General features: G+C 43.1%; 1 protein-coding gene across 1 annotated transcript in view; it reads right to left on the reverse strand.

Moving 5' to 3' along the window:
- Positions 1-2,747: 2,747 nt before the first annotated feature.
- Positions 2,748-26,215, reverse strand: part of slc9a1a (solute carrier family 9 member A1a) — a 35,373-nt gene continuing 11,905 nt past the window's right edge. The window contains exons 2-12 of the mRNA XM_029259883.1: positions 23,401-23,861; positions 20,108-20,358; positions 18,304-18,521; positions 16,533-16,735; positions 14,452-14,541; positions 11,631-11,701; positions 10,422-10,598; positions 9,890-10,004; positions 9,405-9,506; positions 8,989-9,070; positions 2,748-8,092 (exon numbers count right to left, since the gene is read on the reverse strand). Of these exons, the coding sequence (XP_029115716.1) occupies positions 7,806-8,092; positions 8,989-9,070; positions 9,405-9,506; positions 9,890-10,004; positions 10,422-10,598; positions 11,631-11,701; positions 14,452-14,541; positions 16,533-16,735; positions 18,304-18,521; positions 20,108-20,358; positions 23,401-23,861 (2,057 nt within the window). The 3' untranslated portion in view covers positions 2,748-7,805. The remainder of the gene's footprint in view (positions 8,093-8,988; positions 9,071-9,404; positions 9,507-9,889; positions 10,005-10,421; positions 10,599-11,630; positions 11,702-14,451; positions 14,542-16,532; positions 16,736-18,303; positions 18,522-20,107; positions 20,359-23,400; positions 23,862-26,215) is intronic.

Below are 26,215 nucleotides of genomic sequence, written 5' to 3' on the forward strand. Positions count from 1 at the left end.
GTGTCCTTGAGGTAAAGGAGTCCTTGGACCAAGAGCATTATTTCCTTTGGTATGTGCTGCTGTTCCAATAAACATTCACAGCAACGGTGTCTGTGGTCCTTCTTTGCCCCATCCGAACCCAGAGAACCGCGCTATAATATTTCAATGTCAACGCTGATTAAATCAAAGAAAAAAAAAAAAAAAACTGTTCGATTTGCCTTTTATATTTGTTACTTTTCTTAGCCTTCTTTTTTTTTCGGTCTTGTTTCCTTCTCCAATCATGACAGGATCATTCTTTTTTTTTTTTTTTTTTTTTTTGTGGCAACTGACATTCACCAAATCGCATTCATGGAATTTGAGAGACAAAGTTCTGAGAGACTCTGTTGGTAACTAATTGGTTATGGGGCCCCAAGCAGCTGCTGCTGCCTTTGGACCAAAAGGTTGCAGGTTCGGATCCCTCCACCTGTAGTACCCTTCGGCAAGGTATTTACCCGAAGTTGCTCCCGTAAAATTACCAAAATGGGTAAATAATTTTAGGTACCTCAACTCTGGTAGTTGCTTTGGAGAAAAGTGTCAGCTAAATGAGCACATGTAATGTCACCTATTGGGGAAGGTGGGCTGTGTGAGATTGTCCTGCAGTGGATGGATACTGTGTATTACATGGTACTGTACTGTAATCTTAAAACAAGTTTAATTCCTCAGCTGCATCTTATAAGGTATTTTTAAGCAAGTGCATAAAAGAATTGGACAGACTATTTTGTCAAGGGGCACTTAAATTCACAAAGCTATGCACATCATGAGCTTCAAGGAACGTCATCCTTATTTCGCACTTGTGAAGGTCCAAGTCTGGCCGCATTCGGATCTCATCGGATTCTAAATGGGTTGTAAATCCGACGGTCAAACATAAATGGAACCAAGTCAAAAAAAATAAAGTCGCTTCAGTTCTCAGCAGAGGGGACGCGCGCGGTCTTGTGGCGCATCGCTGCCCTCTAGTGGTGGACGTCGGGAAAGCAGCTGAAACGGGCGGAACCAGGACGATTTTGACGGTAAAGATACAAATTGTGTCACGCGACGGCTAACAGTCAATAATAAGGATATAATAAATCACAACAATCAGTATATAATTCCCTTTAAAATATCCGTTTAGTCTCGTTTTGATATGTGGAATACCCGCATACCTTCAATGGAAGAACAGTTAGAAAACTGAGATGCAATAAATTTCATGGGCTTCTCAGCAGGCATTTAGATGTGACTGATATTTTTGCAATAAAATCACTTTGGTAAAATCCTGTATACGTCACTGCCATATTTCATAAAAACTGTCATTTTTAAAGTATACTGTACTGGTGCTGAGGGAAGCTGATGTGGATTAATGTAAATAGTTCAAAAATCACCCTGTTAAATCAGGGTTGAGTACATTTGAACATTGAAAGAAAGTTCTGTCATTAAACCGCACATTAAATCAAGTTAAATCATTTCATTCAAAAACAAAGTTACATTTACAACTAGGCTACATTTCACATTTGCTGATAATATTCAACACAGTTGGTCAGTTTCTTCCTCTGGGGCTTTTAAAACCTTAAGCCTGAGTTCACAATACCTTGACCTACGCTGTAACAAATGCTATAAATGTTTTTAACACTGAAATTTGTTTTAAACACAGTATTTGTTTAAATATTTAAGGATGGTTTTATATGGTGCATTTACATGATAACTTTAATATAGTCTAGCATCATCTAGGAGAAGAAAATTTTCATTTAGCTGTAAAGTAACCAAATGTACTTTAGTTCAGTACATTTAAGTACAAATTAACAGATGGACATGCAGGACAAAACTTTTAAGAATCAGACACCCTTATGCTGAAAGGAATCACAGTTCACTACTAATGCATTACTCCTTTCTTTCAGGATTTCGTAATACATTTGGAAATTTTGGGATACAAAACAGGAACTGCTATCATGTTTCTGAAGATTGTACACTTGCATAGAGTAGCCAAACGCTGCCACTTGGGGTGAGAACAGATCAGGTCATTTTATTTGTATTTTTCCCCTCAGTCAAAAGTTCTACATTTAGCTGACAGTTTTCTCCAAAGCGACTTACAATGTTAAGCTACTTATTATTTACCCATTTATACAGCTAGTTAGTTTTACTGAAGCAATTTAGGGTAAGTACCTTGCTCACAGCTACTACAGCTGCAGGTGAGACTAAAACCTGCAAAATTTGGGTCCAAAGGCAACAGCTCTAACCACTACACTGTCAGTTGTCCCTGGTATTACGGATTATTATGGATATAGCAAATATAAATAAACCATCTAGTAAAAGCATCTGTGACTGACTGCAAAATATATTTTATTACCAAAGCCTTGTTAAGCACTGTTTGTCTGCTGTAAAGTTGCAATGATGTACATTATCCCTGCAATTACAGTTGAACACAAACTACTGAAAACTTTCACTGTATTTCATAGATGTAGATGACTGTCCACCACTTCTTTCAAACATGAACATGTTGAACACCCTGGTCTTTCCCCAAAACCCTTGTTTACATACATTGTGAAGTACTACCCTTCAGCCTACCTTCCTGTGACTCTTGTTCTCCTCATTCTGTACTCTGCTCCGTTGCTCCTCCTGCGGTTTTATCAGGTCTCTTTGAAAGACAACACAGTCACTTCAAACCAACACACGTGTGTGTGTGTGTGTGTGTGTGTGTGTCGTGCGCACAAAGTTGACCATTTTGAACAGTTGGCTCCAGAAAGGTACAAGACACATACTGTATTTTATAAATTAAAACTTTAATTTGGTATGTTTTCTTATGACAATTTCAGTACATTAGTTTCTCCAAAGTACAAGAATGGAATGCTGAAGCCAGGTGACTTTATATTACGGTGTGCACTTCACTGTAGTGGTTTTCAATACACATCAGTCCAAAGTTTTACAATTTCAATTTATAGGACATCTTCATATATATTACATTTACTGTATATAAAATAATCTTATGTTATTGCAAAGTACAGTTTTGCACAGAACCAGACAACTATAAAGCAGTGAATTGCTGGGGCTGGAAAGGGGGAGGATCTGACAACAAGAGGACAGTGTCTGGGTGGGCTGGGAGGAGAAGGGTGATCCCATTACTGTGGGGGTGGGGGAGGGGAGCAGCAGCAGCAGCAGCAGCCCCACTGTGTTGTACTACACAACACAGAGCCCATGGTGAAGTAAAGGTGTAAAGCTGTGGTATTCTGTTGACAGCTGGCAACACATCAATGTTAGAGAACCTTCTGGGGATGCGACCCAAGCTGCAGCTGCACAGGCTGTGGGTGAGCAGACCAGCACCTAGCCCCCCCCCCCTCCACAATCCTGCCTCTTTGCTGCCCCAAGGTCCTTCCTGCCAGTGAGAGCCACAGCTGGTTATTGCTCTTCCGTGACACCAATTCATGTTTTAGGTAAAACTTGTGTTTTTATTTATTTCATGTCAGAGAAGCTCACTTGGGCCAGAGAAGGGCATAGTCAAGAAGCAGCAGTCTTTGTGGGGGGTCATGGGTCAGGCTGCCTGAGTCATCAATGCAGCTCCATGTAGGAAGAAGGCCTCTTTGCTTTCCAAAAAAAGAGACTGATCCGCAACGCACTGTTTTCACTGTTAACACTCAGCCACCGCACGCCTGATGAGGTAACAGCACACGGATAGAAACACAAGGAGCTCTTCGTGATGTCATATGGCGCATGACGTCAAAGAGCCTACATGTAGTTACAGATACAAACGCAGAGAGCTGACCCTGTGGTTTAGAATCGCCAAAGTGACCATGGGGCCTGATCTTACAGTAAAGGAGGACTGGTGAGGGAGAGCTGGAGCAGACAGAGCCACAAGTCCACAGCAGTTCTGTTCCTCTCACCAGTGTTGGACTTTGACACGACATGATGAGAGAGGCTGCAGTAAAAGCTCACAGGAGTTGAGTCATACAATACAGTTCACTTTACACTATTCTACACGAAAACTTGTCGGAAAATGTGACACCTCCCCAGACACATGGAAAGAGCGCAGATGTACACAGCGTGCGAGTGCGTCGACGCTTCTGCAGAACTGGTACACTTTCTCAAAGTGATTCCTAGCCAAGTCCAACATGGTTTTCTTTAAAAAAGAAAAAAAAAAAGAAAAAAAAAAAAAAGTGCAACACGCACTCAGTAACTCGCAATGGCTTCTCCGGGCTACGCTCACAGGGGGATCGAAAACATTTACCCAGGGTCGCAGTTCCATAATGCCCCGGGAGGACCTGTTCAGATGGTTAGCACTCTGTATGCTCGTCTCGCACGTTCACTGCCTTCCCTGTAAGTGACAGCAACACAGAGCAACCATCAAGGGTTTACAGGTCTTCATTCTTGACCACCTCCCTGCCTTAACTCTATACCGAACGACTGTACCACTGTTTTCTTTGTCCTAGGATACAACATTTAGAAAGTATTTCCTGAACACATCAAAAAGCACAATGTGTGACCCATGCAGCACATCTATTGTAGTCATTACACAAACTTTATGACGGCAGCCAGCGATGAGTATGACAAAGTCTTTCTCAGAGATCCACCTGAGACGAGTTTCACGCGCTGGGGTTTAGGGAACACGAAGAGCTGTTTACTGCAATAAAAGCTGAACAGAGCCCGAGTGTGGACTCCATGTAGAAGCACCTTCGCTGTTCCTACAGCAGTCAGTGGCATGTTGCACAGCCTCTCAACATATCGGTCATGATGGGACACGTACAAAGACTTTCCATGCGAGACACGTTTTTCCAAAACATTTGTAAGGAGAAAGCAATCTAGCACAAGACCATAAACTTAAAAAGGGAGTGAACCCTGTTGGTGAGACAATCACCCTTTTCTTGACCAAGGGTTGCCTTGTTTCCCTTGGCGACACGTTCAAGCCTGCAAAAAGACTGAAGTCGGAGTGCTAACACTTCAGTGCTGCTCCAGCAGGACACGTGACACCAAGGCAAACCCAAGCAGCTGTCTTTCAGATGACAAAGATGCAGACGAGCGCAGAAGGCAAGCCCACAGGGACCTGAAACCCTGTGCGCCCATCCATCTGAAGGTTCTCCTCCCTCTCCACATTGTTACCCACAAGCCGTAGGTGGCGCAGACTGTCACACTGGGAACAGGAACTACAAGTGAGATGGGGAAACGCTGGCTTTGAAAGCTGACCAGGGTGCTCTGATCGTCATGGCTGCCTTTGCTGTGCACCGGTGGGAGACGTATATAAGGCAACGTTACAGGGTTGAGCGAAAAGTCCATTTAAAAAGCTGGCAGGACAATGCAACTTCCAAGAGACGATTGACACAGAAGTGGGGCCGAAACACGAACATGCCCTTGCTTTACTTTCACAGAGATGTGGGACTTCAGATAATGTGATATTAACAGTCGTAAAAACAATTGCATCTTTTCTTGCACACATCCTACAATATCCGTGCACTTGTGACAATCTCCCATTTCGGTGTGTTGAGGTGTGCCTTTTACAGGAATCGTTTGTTTCAGCTCACATGTGCAGTACACACTCCAAAGTTAAGAGCAGGACTGACGCTTTGCATTTTCAATAGTTTCAAGTGCACAGCTTGAACCAAGGTGGTTTCACAACTGAGACAATCATTTCAGTGCCTCTGTCAAACACAAGCTTTGACATAAAAACAGACAGCAGTTACATGGCACTGTTTGTACGTTATATCAGCTTTAAAGGGAATGGTGTGTGTGTGTGTGTATATATATATATAAAATTTAGTGCAGTATACAATCATATACATAACATCAATAGGAGACAGATAAATGGCAGATATATTTCAGCAGAAATTCCTGCTGGTGACCCAGATGGGTGGGGGGAAAAAACATTAAGACCCCTAATTTAGAGTCAGATTTTGGAGCAAGTTAGGATAATCTAACAAGCAGTAAAAACATAAAAGCATAGATTTGGTTTTCTACAACTTTTCAGACAGCCACTCTTCTACACAATTCTAGCTCATGAACACCCAGTTTGACTTCAGCTCGAGTCAGCAATTGTACACGAAAATGGCTGTGAGATTTCTATTTTAATGCCCATCATATGTTAGAGCCATAACAATAAAACCAATACAGGTACATGGCACTCTTTTGAAGAGTCATATTCATGCAATTTAATACACTGTTCTATAAAACAGTGCAAGGAGCCATAGTAAGGAACCTTAAGATTAAGATTTTGCATTGCCCCTGCTGCTCTGTGTTTGAAGATGAAAAACAAAACACAGAACCACAAAGCTCTAAAATGACATAAAAATGTAGGGTAAAACAAGGGAAAATTGCACCTCAGAACTCAGTATGTATAAAAGGAACGTATTGCTTCAGTGCAGAGGTGCTTATTTTATTGAGATGTAGAGTAAATATCAGTTTGAAGAGGGGTGAACTGAAACTGTCCTGAGAAGTCACCCAGGGGGAGGGAGAAGAGTGGGTGTCTCACATGACAATGACTGAAGCACAAACGGAGGCCACCCGTATTTCCGCTTCCCACAACAGAAACATCTCTAAAGAGGTACATCTCTCAGATGCTATGAAACCTTGGCATATCCTCATTAAACACGTAATACACATTCAGGATAGTTTTCGTAAGCAAACATTCAAACAAAGTGAGCAAACTGTAGCCGCCTCTGGGAGCTGCATACGATCCCACATGAGGTTCTCAGAGTTAATGTTAGTCCAACAAGTGTTTAGCATTAATGTTACTGCCAATCTCTGAGGTTGCCTGCTTTCATTCTAGTGGTGCTCTTCACCACTCGCGATGGGACACACAATGGAGGCAATTCATGAGAAAACCTGTTTTGGGAGGAAGTAAAATTGGATTTTCCTTGCGTCCGTACACGCCAACCTACTGTGTCAATTCAAAGCCAGAGAAAAGGCTTTGGAGGCAATAAGGAGCAGAGTCTACAAGTGAAGACGCAAAGCATTCTTGGCAGCAAACTCCTGTAAGGGCAGAAAGAAGCTGCGAGTTTGTTGCAATGGCACAAAACCTAGTAAACACCCCAGATCTGCTCAAAATCAAAGACGTAGTCTTAAAGGTACAAGCGTGAAAGAATGGTTTCATATTCTTCCTGAACTGGAGCAAAAGAGAATTAATGAGGACACTAAAGCACACCTGGTGTGAACAGAATACTTCTCCCCTTCATTAAAGCCAAGGCAATTTCTGAAACAAAATTCACTAAAGATCATTAATTGTGAACAAACAAAAAGGCAAAGTATAGAAAAAAATTGCTTAAATAAAAACAGCACAAAAACCTCCACAGAAAAGAAACTAAACTAACACCAGAGAACATTGTCTTGGACTAAAACAGTAGAAAGCAGGGCTTCCAGCACCAGAATGGCAAGCTGCAGACTGGCAGGTTTTCCAGCTCCCGTTGATGCTGGAGTGCCTGACATGAGAGAGGAAGGACTGGGGTGTCTGCACTCTCAGCTGTATGGAAAACCTTCATGGCCATCTGTCTGCCCTCCACAACCAGCACTGGACCACCTGATTCAAACTTTTGGTAATGCATAGTTCTGTCCCCACTGTCCCAGGACCACACCCAAAACCCATGCTGCCTGAGTGCTGGGGATGACTTTTGGGACATTAAAATAAACAATGATAATAGAAAATAAATGGCTATTTTTTACTTTACCGTTGCATTTTGGTTTATTGATTGATTCCCCGCCCCCTTTTTTTTCCCCCCCTCTCTTTGTGTTGGCCTGTTACAGGCTTTCAACCTAAAGGGAATGACCAATATCCTCAGAAGGAGAAAGAGAGAAGGGGTGTGAGCCACAGCCTCCTTACCCTACCCAGTGGGAAGGGCATTTTAGGGCAGGAAAGGCTCATCCTCTTCCTCATCGCCACCAGGTCCTGGGTCACTTAGGCAGCGCATCAGCCGCTGCTGCTCCTTCTTATTGTCCTGCTCACCCTGGTCCTTGTCAGCAAAAGGCACCTTCATGACCAAGCCCCCATCATCGTCGGGGTCGTTCTGTGTAGCGGCCTTCTGGAACTCATTCACGAGGTTGACTGAGTCTGGCGATTGTGGGGAGGCCAGGTCAACCTTGATGGTGGGGAGGTCGTCTGAGGTGGGTTTGGAGCTGTAGGCCTGGGGGTCTGATGAGTGCAGCCACCAATTAGGGACATGGGTTAGAGACACAGACACGCACACTCGCATACACACCTGTGCGAGACTGAATATTTAAAGTAAATTCCTATTGAATTTTGTCATCGTTGTCAATTTTATAGTCGTTACTAGAATTTTGCCAGTAAAACTAAAAATTCACAGCTTCAGTACTCTAAGCTAAATGGAACCATATTTAATATAGTTTGGTGAGTGAATAACTGCATTAAATTAAGATTGGGCAAACTATTTTCTGTAAGACATATGTTGCTTTCAAGAAAAGCATCAGCTAAATGAATATATAAGATACTGTTTGATTCCACAAATGTGACCAACGAGACACTTCCTACGTAGTGGTCTGCAAATAATGTGAACGGACAGAGTGAAGGACTGACAACAAAATGTTTTACAGACAGTTAATTACTTATCCTCAGTCACCCCAGTAGTGTTTTGGGGAAGTCACTAATTGACAAAAGAAACTTGGAAAGGAATTTTGGTTGAAATGAGAATGTTTTGGCTATTCAGGTTCACCTGGAAGAAAAACTAGTGTGTGTGTGTGTGTGTGTGGACATAAACACTTCTCTACCAAATGATTTATGTATTTGCCTTGTCCCAGCATGTCCCTTTGCTGCAGTGAAACGTTGGCGCCAATAATCAGCCTTACTGCAGAAGTAATCCAAAAATAAAGGCACTCTCACAGACAGAAACTAAATTGAAGGGTGGGGGGACCCCAAATTGAAAGAGGACAGCACCTATTATAAACAAGTAGCAGCTTCATTCTGCCTATATCTGGGTGTGGAGAGAGCTTCAAAACAGTGGCCATACGAAATGACTCCCAGCATGCAGACAAATCTACCCCATGCTGCACCGAAAGGACCAACTCACTTACCTGATGCCAGCCGGGCACGACTGAGGGTGGGTGAGTCTGGGGCAGCTGCCGGGACAGTGAGGTAGTTGCTCATCTTTGACATCTGTGGAAAGGGGGTGGAGTCATTATGTAACAGAGCACTACTTGCCTCTGCCTGACTAAATTCCTGAAATAAGTGGTTTCATTTGGCTGCTATTTCCAACTCTACACATACATCCTGGCTTGAGTGATTCAATCCTCTGGTATCAACCAAATCAAGTGATTGAAGGTTGTGGGGAAACAGCAGAGGCATAGAGCAATATCAAAGCACCACTCCGTTTTGCTAAATTTTACACAATCCATTCAGTTTAACTAGGCCCAAATTAAACAAGCAGCACCTTTTCTTCTCCCATGTTATCAATGTAGGAATACGCAGGGAACATTTTGTGCTCACTGACCTTTTTTTCGATCTCCATTAGCTTCTGCCGCTTGAAGAGCAAGTCGTTCCAACCGTCCTCGTAGGGATCTGCCACCAGTGTGTGTCTGTTGTAAGACCGCAGCTAGCAGGACAGACGCGGAAAAGCAACGTTTCAGCAGTGCAGTAAATCCTTCCCCCACCACTGAATTTCAGCAACATGCACTACACTGCATTATATACTTCACACATACAAAAGAGAGGAGCCCAGTCAGCCCACTCAGGGCACATAAGTATTGCCTTTCTATCAGTGCTTCCCTGTGGTGATGGGCAATTGCAGCCAAAAAGAGAACAGGACACAAAGTACTATCTTACAAAGCGGGTCCTGCAAAACACGCTTTATCACTTGACACTGGATCAGTTTGATTATTCAACTAATCAAGATTGCTGTCAGTTTCACTGCAGGCTACACAGATCTTAAATCAGCAGTTACGGGCAGAGAGGAATGAGTGGTAGGGGTTCCCTCACCCTTTGCCGGGTCTTCTGCAGGTTGTTGCGGAGGATCTTTCGGATTTCCTCCTCCCGACCCTTGGAGATCTGGGGTATGGCCCGATCAGAGGGTGGCTTCTTTGGCTGGATGTTCCTACAGAAGCAGCATGGGATGTCAAATATTTTACATTGTTCAACATATTACCTAAATCCTGATCAGTCTGGCACTACTATGATCTCACCACTTCAGCTTACAGACATATGAAGCTTTTGTGCAATTACTGGAAATTTCACTTAAGTACATTTGTTAGGCAAATGATACTATAAAGATATGGAAGCAGACAAGAGACGGGTGGTCAACAGATCGGAGGGGATGTGTAAAGAGTAGAAAAGGTGAAAGTAATTAGGCCCACAACTACTCATGTACAAGTGCCAAATAAAGCTGATAGGGATATGGATAAAGAATGAATGACTAGACCGTTTCCCTTTTAGTACAGTCGTGCACAACAAACACCTCTACTGGACATTTCTGATATAGGTGCTAGGTAAAAGAGGAATGGGGGAATCTTACTGCATGGACACAGTGGAGGGCACTGCAGAGGGCAACTTGACCCCACCCCCGCTCTCCACCAGCTCGATGGCCTGCTTCATCTCCATCTTGTGGTAGAAGGCAATGAGCTGCGGCTCCTTGGAACGCTCACCAGCAATCAGACACTTCTTCACGTATTTCTTGTTGAAGCGGTTCAGTCTGCATGAAGCAGGGTTGGCAGAAGAGGGCAAGACTGTCAAGTACTGAGACAGACAGCAGCTAGCTTATTACAAATACGAAGGATATTCTGAGAGAGAAAAAAGGAAAAAAAAAAAACCTGTGCCCACTACTCTACCTCACTGCTGCATGTCAAATTAAAAAAATCATGGGCTCCCTGCATTAAAATGGAACCCCAGCACTCTGAGGTGTTACAGTGACTCCATCCATCCATCTTCCTCCGCTTTTATCCGGGGCCGGGTCGCGGGGGCAGCAGTCCGAGCAGAGTCCTCCAGACTTTCCTCTCCCCGCACACCTCCTCCAGTTCCTCTGGGGGAACCCCAAGGCGTTTCCAGGCCAGCCGGGAGACACAGTCTCTCCAACGTGTCCTGGGTCTGCCCCGAGGCCTCCTCCCAGTGGGACAAGCCCGGAACACCTCCCCAGGGAGGCGTCCAGGAGGCATCCGGAACAGATGCCCGAGCCACCTCAACTGGCTCCTCTCGATGCGGAGGAGCAGCGGCTCTACTCCGAGCTCCTCCCGGGTGACTGAGCTCCTCACCCTATCCCTAAGGGTGCGCCCAGCCACTCTGCGGAGGAAACTCATTTCTGCCGCTTGTATCCGCGATCTCATTCTTTCGGTCATGTGTTACAGTGACTCAATCTAGCTTGTCCTGGGGTTTAATAGCCTTGTGGTTGCTTTTATTTGAGCTTAGAAATGTGGTAGAGGTGGTGATGTTGTTAACTGTGTTCCATCACTCAGTGCCCAACAACCCAACATCTGTCTGACACCTTTCATGTGTCCCCTTTTAAAACATTTATACCACATCTTGTCTTTCCATCATAAGATGTAATCTAACCTTTCTATCTCCCAGGACTCTGAAACACATCTCATTTGAATTGGGAAGAAAGCTGCTGAAACTGCAGGACTTTCTACTGGTTCAGTTAACCCTATGCTAAGTATTTCCGTTACCTTTTTGACATTGCAGCACGTTGCCATAGTGTGGCTAATGTCATCTATATAGACAGGGAACTTACTTGTCTTTCCAGTGGTGGTGGCCATAGTGACCACAGATGTCCTCAATGCCTGTCAGCAGGTGGTCCAGAAACTGAGAGGATCAGAAAAGTAGTGAGATTGTTTGTTTACATGATGTCAATTATAATACAGACAGTCCTCGGATTACGAACGAGCTCCATGTCCTCCGTCTGTCCTTAAGTCGGATTTTGACGTAAGGCAGAACAGTTTGGTATGGTGGGTATTTAGCGTCAGTTTGTCAACTGTTTGTCTTAGCATATCATATACCTTTTTATGCATAAAAAACATTAAAGAAACTTTGGATACAGTAAAACATCTTTAATATAACAATACAGTAATAATACAATGTAATGATAATACGATAACAGCAACAATAATAAATGTAGCTACAGTATTTACAACACAGAGACAAAGATCATAAATGTTACTAATGTCATGATGAACAGAGGACACAGAGGAGGCTGGACACAAGTGCAGGATCATTTATTCAGTCAAAGGACTAGACATGTTTGAGTAAATGGTCAGTCAATCAGCAAACAGAGGCGACGAACCGAAATCATGGTGAAGCGTCTTTTATAGCAGAGTGGTCTGATTGAAAACTACTGAGTGAGGTGTGGGCGGTGGTTGTGACAACTACTATTTATAACAGAGAGAGCGAGAGAGAGAACATGCATGTGTGTGCGCTCGCAAAACATTAAAGAAGATTTAATGTTCACTTTTCCAACTATTGTTGGCATTTCACCTTTTTCTGATTGCTTTATTATTTCCACTTTAGTTTCAATCGCGACCGAAGAACAACGTCTGTCATACCTTGGGCTTGCACGCCCTGCCCACGAGCTGACAAAGAGCTGTAGACACGCAATTTTTTGATGGAGGTCGCAAAGTAGCGCCCATTTGTTATTACAAACCATTGTATACAACTCAAATTTTAAATATAATAGAAACTTCATAATTAAGCCTATTTGATTGCTACTTGAGGGTGACCAAAAAAAAAAAAAAAAAAAAAAAAAACTTCCGGTCAGTAAGGGGGTGGTTGGTTACATACAAGTTGTACGTAAGTCAGATGTTCGTAACCCAGGGACTGCCTGTACTGACTGAATTTTCCAATGTTCAAAACATGTTTTAGTTTAAAAAAAAAGCAATTTCAAACATCTCTGCAGACTACACTTTCTACCTGTGCAGGATGGTAATCAATAGCCCCATCTCTGTTGCAGTATCTAAGCCCTGTATGTACGTGTTTTTACATTTTGAATATTCCATGATGCCTGATCACAGTTGCACTGCATTTAAATGTATCTGTGATGCTTTGTATAAAAACTGTCAGGTGAATTTAAAGAAAAAAAAACCTCAGGAGACAGAGGGAGATTGTGAAAGGCACCCAAGCAGCACAGATGGGCTTCTGCTGACTCATAGTTGTGACTCATGCGCTTCAAACCTGGTGGCTCATTGCCAGCCTCTCCAAGGCTGTCGCTACTGCAACATCCCTACAGCACTTAAACACAGACCATCAACCATCTGTGGTAGTGGGGGAAGGGAATGAAGGTAAAGGTCCTCTTTAAAGCCTTCCCAGTGAAGAGGCCTGCCCTGGCTATCATTAACGTGCATTATTTGGACACAGCTATTACCACAGAAAGCAGTGATGGGAGTCTGGCTACTTATCACTCTGAAGGCACCGGTGCCTCAGAGACACAGTGTGTGTGAGATTCATTGTCAGAACACCAGGGCCTTGGAGGGCCAGATGACAAGCAATCCTTTAAAAGCCTAAGGGGGGCGCTACAACAGTTGTTCATTATGGAAGAGACAGGAGAGGGAAAAAAGAAAGTGCCTGGTAGTAAGCTATCAGGGTAGCTAACAAGCAGCCCGCACACAACTAAAAGGAGATTAGCCGACGATACATTGCTCAACAATCAGTGATACTGAGCAATGTAACCTCAATGAGGAGGAAAAGGGTAATAAAGTACACTGGCCCTTCTGCATGTAAACATAACCAAAACCAGAAGTCTAATGATATTTGTTTTTTAATCCAGTATCCCTTTAAACGACACAGTCAGTGAAAGGTTAGCAATACAGATCTCTTTGATTTAAGTTCTGTAGAAACCTTATACAGCCATAACAAATCAAACAGATGTACGTCGCTTTGGAGAAAAGGGTCTACTAAATGAATAAATGTAATTTACAATTTTCTATTAACTTTGAGCTGCATTAAAATGAATACTAACCTAAACTGACAGAAAATAAAAATGTGTTGATTTGGTCACCTCCTGTTCAAACCTAACTGTTGACAGATTCATCCCATGAACTTGTACAATGTTTGTCACCTTGGGTGCTCTTTGCTGCCAACTCTTTGCTGATGTGTAAATGTAGCTTGCTTTTACAACTGGCAAAAATTTGGAAAATATACAAGAAAACAATTAAAAAAATATATATAAACAGGACAATGATTGTATCTTTAAAAAGTGTAAACTGGCCATTTGTGTAGTTAGTGCATTAATGCACAGGCTTTGGTCCATAAAATGCTTCCTATTGTACCGTTCCTAAGTTGATCACAGTCTAGGTTTCACAGGAAAACTGCCAGTCTCATGGTTTCTCAGGAGTTATGGCTCAGCAATAGAGCAAAGTATCTTAAACCAGGTTTTTTTTATTAAAAAAAGAAGGAAAAAAAAAAAAAAAAAAAGGAAAACTAATTTAGGTCAGTCAGTTCCCTGGGAGGTACCCGCTTACTTCTAATTTGTCAGATATCCAGTTTCATAACTTACAGGCCTAAGATCAGTTCGCTGAAAAGCCATGTGCTTGTGGGCACGAAGAGCTGGGGTGGCTGCTTACCTGGGTATGGATCTCCTCATTGATGGAACGTTTGGTCTCCTGTTTCTTCTTCACAGCCAAGAGGTCAACAAGGGGTCGAATAGTCATTCCCTAAAAGAGACAGGATGTGGAGGTTACAGAATGAGGAAGCTTTAGCAGATCTATCCAACCATCACCATCTACTTTGGATTAATGCCACTCAACTGAAGTTAAGATAAGCAGCAAACTGAAACCTTTGTAGTTGTACTGGACAGACCAGCCTCTGATAATTGACAGCACCTTCTTCTCCACATTTTGTTTTGGTCACAGCACAGGGAAAAGAATCTCACGTGAGACATTAAGTGAAGTTACGCCCCTAATGTTCACAGCAAACCTGAAGTCCATTTCTGACACATAGCGCCTTCCTTAGGGCTGTGTTCTGTAACTCACTGATGAGCATCACAGAGTCGCAAACAAAGGCTGCCCCTGCAGCACTGCAGGCAAGATGAGCAACCCAAATCACAATTTCCTGGCAGGAACAGCAGCCAAGCTACCCCTCGTCTCTCAAACGTAATGCTGCGATTTTCTTAGCCTCATGTACTTCAGAGCAGGGAGGATATGGGGCAAAAAAAAAAAAAAAAAAAAAAAAACCCCAAACTCTTGACAAGTCCCCTCTCTTTTCAGCAGGCGATTGTATTTTACTCTCATATGTGGGGATGTCGTCTCTAAGGCTCATGAGCAGAGTGACACACAAATGCAAATGTGTAAATTAATTTACTGCACTAGTGCAGACTAAAGGAGAGGACAACAGAGCAAGTATTTACTGGCTGACAGAGGACTAGTATCTCTCAGCTATACGTCCTGCTCTATTTATCAGAGCCACACAATTAAACTTAGCGTTATATGCTGTCACACAGGGCAAGTGTTTAAAAGGGACTAAAAAAAAAAAAATCTATCTGCACAGCAGAGGTCCAGTTGGTTTTAATGTTTAATTTTTAATGCTGAAATTGTCTGTTTCAACTTTCCCCTGGATCTGTATCGTTTTCTGTCCTTCACTTCCTTGTTCTGAATAAACAGCAAACACCCTGAAAAGCAAGCAGCATCCTGGGATTGGGTCCGGTCTGGGCTTATAACCTGACACAAATCAGACCAAAACGACCTGTTTGTGTGCTGTCAGGTTAAACATGCCCTCTTCTCTCACAAAAGGATAAATACCTGCAACGGGACCAGCGTACAGCAATGGGGGCTGACATTTCAACACCCATCTGCAGGACACCACAGGAACAAACAAGCGCGCACACACACACACCCCTTTCATCCTGCACAGCTGCAGGTCAAACCCATACAATCCTGGTTCAGATGCATCACAAAATCTGCACTTTGTCTAAAGACTTCAAAGGCATGAATAAATCATGGACAGTAGTGCTGAAGAGAGATTAGGGTAGCGAGTGTATTCCTGTTGCTGCCTTCTCTAGGTCCCTCCAAGACACACAGATCACAAGCAAAAGCCTAGCAGGAAACAGTAATGCTTGTTAGCAGGAAATCAGGCCATTTAATGCAGATTCTAAGCTTCAGCAGTATTTTCCCACATGATATTATACATAAAGGCAAAGTCCTATATGAGTTTGACACTTCAGATGACCAAAGAAGACATAATGACCTATGAAGTCTTACAAAAAAATCTGAGGGAGTAACAACTGTTGTTTTTAATGTCTTCCTATTTTCAGTTTCAGATGCAAATATATAAATAGCTTACCACAGGTTAAGAGTCACAAAAATGGTTGCTATCTCCAAAACCTGCAACCATTAAATTATAATCTACAAATATGTTCATTTGTTAATTCTTGACTTCATCTGAGTGGTAACATTTATAGCATTTATGATGCAAGTTAGTCTAAGCATCTAAAAAGTACAACTGCAATCCATCTCCAGAGATCTGAACTTGGAGACTTCCAATGGCAAGTACAATGAGCTATTTTACTCAGTAGCCTTATAAGGCTCTACTTTGGAAGGCTGTGACTTTAGCTGAATGGAGCTCAAGTGTTCATTAAAAACCAAAAGGTGGGGGGGGGGGGGGGGGACCCTTAACCCCAACTCAGCTACATGCCCAGTGTGGAACCCACCTGGACAAAGACGGTGAAGAAGATGACCGTTATGATGGCTGTTAGAAACATGTCCCGCATGGGGAAGTGGCTCTTGTCCAGCAGGTACCCCAGTGAGAAGGCAATGGCCCCTCGTAGTCCACCATATGCCACAATGAACTGATCTTTGGTGGTGAGCTTGACGATCCGGAACTTATTGATCACGTAGGTCAGACCCACCACCCCTGCAGTAAATAAAGTGTTTGTAAAGGACTAGCAAATAAATAAGGAGCAAGGACTAAGAAAACGCTGCATCTGGTATCTGCTTTCAAATTAAGTCATTTTGTTGAATGTACAGTAAGTTATATGAAATTTTTTTTAGAGAGAACTTCTGGAAAATATTTGCAACTCTCCTGAGGTGATATTGGAACCTCACTGTTCCCACTGCCCTATGCCACTTGCACATTACCGTTCCTATACATTTTTCTGAGCCTTCAAACTAAATGGCCCTACACAGGTTCAAAACCACAGCATCAGTCTTAGCAGCTTGTTTATATACAGACATGCATCGCTTAACAACGGGGATATGTTCTGAGAAATGTGTCGTTTGGCGATTTCATCGCTGTGTGAACATCATAGTGTGCTTACAGTACACAAACCTAGATGGTATAGCCTCGACACAGTCAAGAGACGTGGTAAACAAGATTTGATGCTGCTGCCGGCGTAACAGCATACTGTTTTACAGTAAACTTTTTATATGTGGAAAGAGTACACTAACGAAATACTATAATACATAAACCAGTAACAAGCATTTATTATCAAGTATGTACTGTACATAACTATGTGCTATACTTTTATACGACTGGCAGCGCAGAAGGTTTGTTTACAGCAGCACAACGAACACGTGAGCAACACGTTCTGTTATGATTTCACTAGTCGATAAGTTTTCATTCCATTATAATCTTATGGGACCACAGTCGGAGATGCAGTGTGTGTGTGTGTGTGTGTGTGTGTGTGTATGTATAATATATATGTATATACATATATACACACATACCCCGTATATTCGCACACAGACTGTATATTACTTTTAATTTATATACAAATCTATTCATTTACTATTTTACCCATGTGCTTGGTAACAAGGCAGTGTGGTGTGCTATAAGTCTGGGGTTTAGAATAATCATACTGCCTACTGTTTATTTGCTAATCACACAATAGTTTCGGTCCTGTTTGTCAGCTCATGCAATTTGGTCAACTTTACTTTGCAGTAACTGATGCATTGTGGCAGCAACAGCAGGAGCCTCTTGGTGTGAAGAGACAAGAGGGTCTACCTGCACGAGTCCACAATACTAAATGAGTTCTGCTGTCCATATTGTATTCTGCAAGGTATCATGGACTGAAAATGTCTAACACTGAAGATGTCTCTGGCATCCAGACCAAGCTTAATCATTGTCATTGGAGACTACTACTCTACCCTGTTTCAATTTCTTCATGGGCTACTACAGAAAATGGAGCCATCTCTGCAGATCCTCCACACATATAATGTATACCTGTTGAATCAGTAACAGACTAATTCAAGAATAGCATGTTTGCATCTGTCTCTCTCCACCTGTTTGTGAAATGCACTTTTTACTAAGCTGTATTTAGCTTTGGAGAAAGTGTCTGCTAAATGAATAAGTAATTATACTCATTTTTACATCCAACCTATCCTTAATACAATATTTGCACTGTAGCGTATGCATCACTTTCCAGACTGACAAAACATATTAACCATTTGCGTGATGAGTGAATGATTCATTCAGTCACTTACCAAGTACACGAGACACAAGGCAGAGGATGATAGTGACTGTGACAAAAGTCCAGTTCCAGGAGTGGTTCCCTGCCACCGTGGAGACACCAAGGAAGATGAAGATGAGAGTCTCGCTCACACTGCTCCACATCTTTAAGAAGTACTTGATTGTTGTGTGGGACTTGTGGGAGATGTTGGCCTCTACATAGGGGCGCATCACAGCCCCACAGGCAATCAACCTGACGGAAGGGGGAAGACAATGGGTTAAGACGGACAGGGAAAGAGAGTGGAACAAAATCCTAAATTTAATAAGACACCAGAGGAGAGCAGAAGTTGTAGATCTAGCTGAATATAAACCAAAAGGCAGTGACACATGGTAGTATCTGTTCAGCACCAGAATTTAATCATAAAGACTGAGGAACACTAAATTCCTAGCAAAGTATCTGGTTCAAGTGACAGTTGGATTCAATCCCTGTAGGAACTGAATTGAATCCAGGAACTTCAGCAGAGAAGCAGAGTCACAGAACTCCCCACCACAGTGAATTACATCACTGCCAACAGGCACATCTCACCTGTCAAGAGGGCTCATTTCCCAAATCAGTTTCTTTGGTCAGAACATTGATGGAAACCTGAACAAATCCAAAAAGGAGTCCTACCCAATTTGGAAGCCCTGAAAAGAAGCCAGTGAGTGAAATCCACCCAAAAGCAAAATGATTTAAATGTGAAGCCAGCTGTCAGCAAAGCAGCCTCAGGACAGCCTTTGCACCATTTTACCACAGCAGGAGTCATATGTTCTCCCATGACACAGCTTTACTCACACTGAAGTTCTGGCATTTTGATGAGTACAGGTCCTGCTGCAAGCCTCCTGCACCAATGTCACAAAAAGCCACCGCTGTTGACAAACATCCGCCTGTCCCAAAATAATCTCCTCACACCTCATTCTTCAATCTGACATTCATTCAGGAGCTCTTGACACTACAGCACTTTGAGGACCAGGCATCACCATGACAGGAGACAAATTTGCAGGCCCTGCCCAGTACACTACCAGTGATAGAAAAACACATGTAATGCTTTGCATTGCTCACAAGGACCAAAGTCCTAACTGCTCTTGGCAAGGAAGAAGCCGCTGGCTACAGGCCTGGTCCTCCTTTCACTCCTCCAGCATTCTGTCATGCCTGGCAGACATGAATTACTATTCCTCCAAGATTCTTGGCTTGTCCCCACAGCTTCTAGGAAAAGCTTTCAAAGCCCAGCAAGAAGTACATCTAGCATACTTGCCCTGCAGACACAACTGCATTACTGCTGACTCAAGTGTGACTAGGCACACGTTATGTGACACAAACTTCATCAAACCAAAAAAGGAGTACTCTACTTTTGTAGTATGTTTCTGAACAGTTTGTCTTAGGGAATCATAACTACTTCTAGGCCTTCAGCAGTCTTAAACCTCTGAAACATGTGGCACACCTATAATGTTCATCTGTACTTTACTCTTATAAAGGATAAAGTCAAGTCTTGAGAAACACTGATCGCCCCAGCATCAACACTAACCACTAGCGAAAAAGCAGGGCTGCAGTGATCTACAGTTTATCACAGAAACAGAATGTGCGGGAGACTACTTCAGTGGGCAATCAAAACAAACTCGTGCGCACACTATTGGCATTTGGAGTCACCAACTGACAGAGAGAACATACAAGCTCCACAAAGACTGAATTCAAATCTACAACCGAGGAGCTGTGAGGTAGCAGTACTACGGGATGGGCCACCATACTACTGAAAGGGGGGTGGAGGGAAACAAAAATGAGCTGCTAAATGAGCTGACACTCACGCCATAATGCCGGAAAGATGGAACACCTCGGCAGACAAGTAAGCCATGTAGCTGTAGACGAAGACAAAGAGTGGCTCAATGACACGAGTGTGTGATGTGAAGCGTGACGTGAAGGCTGCCAGGATGCCATAGAAGGCCCCCACCAGCACGCCGCCCAATGCCACCACCAAGAAGCACACCACGCCGAGGAAAACGTCCAGTATGCTGACAGAGCCCACGCCAGCATACTCCTCAAACAGGTGGTACAGCACCTAGGAAGGAGTAACAAAGATGACAGTGAGAGAAACTCAGCAGAGCCATTTACAACATGAGCAGTGTTTCCAATCAAATGACATACTCTGCTCACACATTATAAGAGCAACAATATATAACAGTATACTGACTAACCACTCAGTGATTACAATATAATTGTACACCACAGGGAGAAGACTGGTTTTCCCCCTACAGTAACCACTGAACATTCTTTAGTCAGTCTTTAGTTACAATGACAACTAAATCACAGTAAGACCATCATGCACAGACATGACAAGGTAACAGGAAATGGCCTTGCCATTTATCATGTCCAGTACCTTAAACACACACACAGTCTGAACCGCTTGTCCCATATACGGTCGCCGGGAGCCAGAGCCTAGCCCGGCAACACAGGGCATAAGGCTGGAGGGGACACACCCAGAACGGGACGCCAGTCCGTCGCAAGGCACCCCAAGCGGGACTCGAACCCCAGACCCACCGGAGAACAGGACCCAGTCCAACCCACTGCGCCCCCCACCTTAACACAAACCTCACCATTCTTAACTGTTCTATACAGAGTAATTTTTTTCTTTTTTAATTCCTAAACCTAATAATTCTTATCCAGGCCCTTTAGACTACTACATTGCTGAGCAATACAAATGACATCCTGGTGTGGCAGCTGCTCCATACAGGACAAGAAAGCCCTACAGAGAGTGATCAAAACAGCTCAGGGAATCATTGGCACACAGCTACCAGCAGTCCAGGACACCTACACCACACGCTGCCTCAGAATGACGATGCAAATAATGAAAGATCATAGTCACCCCGCACAGGCACTTTTCTCTTTTCTGCTGTCTGGAAAGCGGCTCAGGTCTATTCGAACCTGCGCTGCTAGGTACAGGAACAGCTTTCACCCTAGTGCTGTAAGAATATACAACACTCACCAATGTGCCACCTTTAGTAACTAGAGTTGGACTGCTCCTTTCAAGCACATTGGTAGATTACATTGTCACTTTAAGCATTCTCATGTTCTGAGTTTTCTGGCAATCTGCTGTTATTTATTGTTATTATTTATTGTTATTGTTTATTAGCATTACTCATTGTCATTGTTATTGTTTTGTGTAGTATTTCTATTGTTTTTGTTCATAGTCTGTGGAGAAGCATTCAAGAATTTCATGATACTTGTACCTATGACAATAAACTTGAAACTGACTCCAGTGCAGTTCTAAAGTTAGATCATGTTTTATTTAACATTTCACGTCAGACTTGCTCAAAACCCACACCTTGTTAAGTGTGTACACATCTATATGCTTTACAAATTCATATACAGGTGGTCCCCGATTTATGATGGGGTTACGTTCTGCGAAACCCATAAGTAAAAAATATTGTAAGTCGGAAACCCATTTAATACACACCTCTGCATGACACAGTGGGAGATGCAGATCATTGTCGTTGTCATGAATGAATGAATATTTAGTTTAAAAAAAAATTTGAAGTACGGTTCCTACTGAATGTCTATCGCCAGCTCACAATCGTAAAGTCAAAAAAAAAAATCCTAAGTCGAACCATCAAAAAACGGGGACAACCTGTAATTACATTCCAAGTTATATTAAATTATGTTTGTCAGTTAATTTCATTCTCATTTTTCAATGAGAGATTCGGCACACTACATCACCACTCGTGGCCCAAAAGAGAGGTGTATGTGGCTGTTTACAAACATCTGTGTTGTACCATGTATTCTCTGCTGTAACTCTCTTTGGGATCTGGGAGACTGTCATATGAGCATTACTTACAGGCCATCCTTAAAGTGACCTCAAACTTACACACAGCTGTTCAACCATTTGTGCAAGAAATTCAGCTTGTGCTAACATATGCTCGGTGAACATGCAAAATTTACAAGAAAACAGGACTCCACTCTTTTACAGATGGGACTCATACCTGGTACAGGATGCCGCGTGCAGATTTAGTAGGAATGAAAAGGTGAGTTGTACACTGACAACAGGTTCCACCTACTCATCTTAATACCCTTCTGATCCAACAGTTTTACCTGTGTGCTCATGCAGGAAATCTGAAATCCAAACCAATTCTTTTAGATTGCATAATTTATTTAAAGAGATTAACCCTCTAACACCACCAGGTTTAACTCACAGGGGTCAGGTGCTTGTGTGTGCTTCTATAGCAGGTATGGAGTTGAAACATCAGAACCTTACAAGATAAGGACGTGTTCTTCAGGTTTCGAATGTATCCCAGACAAAACTCAAAGCACCACAGCAATTCACTCATCTCACCTGTTTTGATGTGGTTTAAGGAGCTGAAAACAGGACCTGAAACTCCAGCTACACAGCACACCACACCCATCACCAACAGGAAATGCAAATAACCTCTGGAATGAGTCATGCAGAACAATGCTTTAGAGCTTTTTTGGAGTAGGGCTAGATTTCATTTGTTCTGTACTCATCCAACATTAAAATGGTCTTCTGCTCTTAAGGTCATGCACAATATCATCAAGGAAGAACATATGATAGGCTCTAATGCAGAAACTACATAGTAAGCTTTTTTTTTTTTTTTTAAACTAAGCTCCCACAGAATGAGACTAAAACAGCAACCAGACCAAGTTCTGGTACAAAAGGAACAGTAGGTGTTATACAATCAATTGCCAAAGACAGGATGAGTACTCAAAATAAATGAAGTGGCTTATGTTGCCTTTGTCAGTCTATTGTTGCTCTGTGTACCTTGCTGGGTCCAGAAACCTGTGCATTGTACCACAACTAAGAATCACTGACATTTACTCTTTTAGCTGATGCTTTTCTCCAAAGCAACTTAAAATGCTATGCTACTTACAATTATTTACCCACTTATACAGTTTTTGCTCCAGTAATTGTAGGGTTCAAAGACACTACAGATGGAGACGAGAATTAAACCTGTGACTTTTGGGTCCAAAGGAGCATTTCTAACCACTACACTACCAGCTGTCCCAACATCACATGCTGCTGTAAAATGAGAGGATATATCAATCCTTCAAGTAATTGAGGTTAGCATGCACATAGGTCCCATCTACTTACCACAGTGACTGCGTCATTGAGCAGTGACTCGCCGAAGACCAAGATGTGCAACAGTTCATTGATGTGGATCTCCTCAAACACGGCAAGCACAGCAACAGGGTCCACGGCAGAGATGATGGAACCAAAGAGGAGGCAGGCCAATAGGTTGACCGTATTCAGGTCTGTGCCCTTGATCTGGCACACTCCATACAGCAAGCCACCCATGAAGAAAGAGTTCCACAGTGTGCCCACCACTGCAAACATCAGGATGGTGCCCAGGTTCTCAGAAAAGGGCCGAATGGGCAGGAAGTAGCCAGCATCCAGGATGATAGGTGGCAGAAGAAACAGGAAGAAAACCTGCGAGTCCAGCACAGGGGGAGTCTCTCCAACCACCTTGATGAGGCCACCCACCAGCAGGCCCACTACAATCAGCAGGCAGCTCTCTGGCACGATGGAGGACAACCGTGGGATCAGATGAAAGCCTAGGCAGGAGGAAAAAAAAAAAAAAAAAAAAGGGGGGGGGGGGGGGGGGGGGGAGCATCTGTTAATTCAGCCTGTATGGGAGAGGCCATCAGCTACTACAGCACGTCTCCTTGATTGCTGGGTCACTGCAACCGACCCATTTTCCCATTCCATGGACTTCAAACACATACATAAGAAACACAGTATAAGCTGTAATCACCTGCTACGTCACCATCATTCTGACATGAAAAAAACTTGTGCACAAATAATCCTGTGCTACAACCTGAAACCAAGCTGATGCAGCAATGATCTTCCTGGTTACAATCCCCTAGAAGTTTACTCAGCTTTCCTTCTGGACACAACACACACAGACTAAAACAGCTTGTCCCGACAGGGGTCGTGGCAAACCAGAGCCTAACCCAGCAATACAGGGTGCAAAGCTGGAGGGGGAGGGGACACACCCAGGACGGGATACCAGTCCATCACAAGGCACCCCAAGCAGGACTCAAACCCCAAACCCAACAGAGAGCAGGACCCGGCCAAACCCACTGCACCACCGCGCCCCCCTCAACACACAAATAATTTGACAGAAAAAACAAATGTATAAATTTCTTTACATGTAATTTATCAGTATTTTTATATACAGCTAAACATTTTTGCTAAAGAAATTCAGATTTGCCCCTGAACTGCAGCTTTTGGGTCTCATATTTGCATTGTCACTTGATTGGGACAGCATTTGGAATAGCATTTATAGGTACTGCCTTGAAGTCTGAAGGTCCCAGTACTCTTGATCAAGGTACTTTCAAATAAGAACACCCTACTGTATCAATGATTACTTTAACACCATGTCAATTCAGATAACGACAGATAAATAATAAACAGCAACATAACCCTCAAGTTCCGATCAGACTATGAGCAGGGTGATTTCAAACTCACTGAAATGATATGGGACTGAAGCTGGAGCAAGCAGGGTGGTGGCTACACAGGAAGTGACATTAGAAAATACTGGGGGGCAAACCAGCTCACTGAGCTGTTGGGGCAGAAAAGGAACCAAAAAAAGAAGCATTCTGTTGTAGGTTCTACATCTCTTCCTGCTTCTCTGATTCACACACTTCTCTAATGCTTCCTCAAAGGCAGCAAGACGACAAGTCATGCGATTCCTTGTTCTGAAGAACAGTATCACATGAATTCATTGTGAATGGTCATGTTACATGTAACAACTTGAGGTCATGAGTGTGATTTCTGAGGACCAACCACTACATACTTTTCTCAGTGATAAATAGAAAAATTGTGTAGAGGAAGTTTTGCCCCCCCCTTCCTTCCTACTGGGAAGGCAGAAAAGCATTAACTGATGCAAACACATTTTGGGACTGGTTCCAGAAGGCATACAACTCAATACCTCTTTCTTTCAAATCAGGCAGTGGCAGCTGCAATGAAGGCCACGTTGCCTTCAGAGGTTCCATAACTTACCTGAAGAACTAACCAATCACACAGTGCTGCCCCTTCTAGCATGTGGAGGCTCTACAAGGCACCCAGATGGCAAAGGGACAATGAAAACAGAAGAATCACAAGAGCAGCTTAAACAGGTGAGTGTTAAAGCTGGAACACAAAGACACTGATCTTTGTTCTGGACTACATGAAGCTGAAGGAAAGAGTCACGCTGATGTGAAGTACGAAAAAGGTCTAAAGTCATTCACTAATAGCACGCCCCCTTCTGCAATATTAAAAGCTTTTAACAGACAGCTAGAAGAGGTGATAGCTGGGCTTTCCTAGGCAGAGATGTCAGGGATGAATAAGAGCATACAAAATAAAGAGACACACCCTTCTGACGAAGACATGCAGCAAACCTATTTGATTATAAGCCTGGTCCATCATTAATGCTGCCCACACTGTGCAAGACTACATCAGCTGTGATGAAAGCCTATAATTAACAAGTTTACACACCAGAAACCAGCTCAGTTGACATCTCCTGCACTATAGCAGTTTCACACTGCGTGTATATCTATACAGTACAGCAGACAAATTGTGTGTGATAAAGCCAAACAGATGTGCAGTTGCCAGACAGACATCCTTATTCTAGGTTACATGTATGGATGCCACTGACAATGACTACAGTAATTCAGGTCAACTGTGTCATCTGTTCACAGCACCATGAATCACTGAAAACAAGTGCCCCACTGAACACTACTGTCATGCTAGAGGGGTGTCCAGGGCACGCTGTGCTGCTTCTTCTCACTGACCGAGAAGAAGTAAGGAGGAGGATCAAAATGGAATGGATGCAAGTGCTCGTTGGACAGCCGCAGAAGGTGAAAACAGGCCTTTCCTGTCTCCTTCCACCCGCTGTCAAGAACTATGTGTAACAGCTAAAGTATTG

This window comes from Scleropages formosus, chromosome 18 (genome assembly GCF_900964775.1).
Source record: "Scleropages formosus chromosome 18, fSclFor1.1, whole genome shotgun sequence".
Lineage (NCBI taxonomy): Eukaryota > Metazoa > Chordata > Actinopteri > Osteoglossiformes > Osteoglossidae > Scleropages > Scleropages formosus.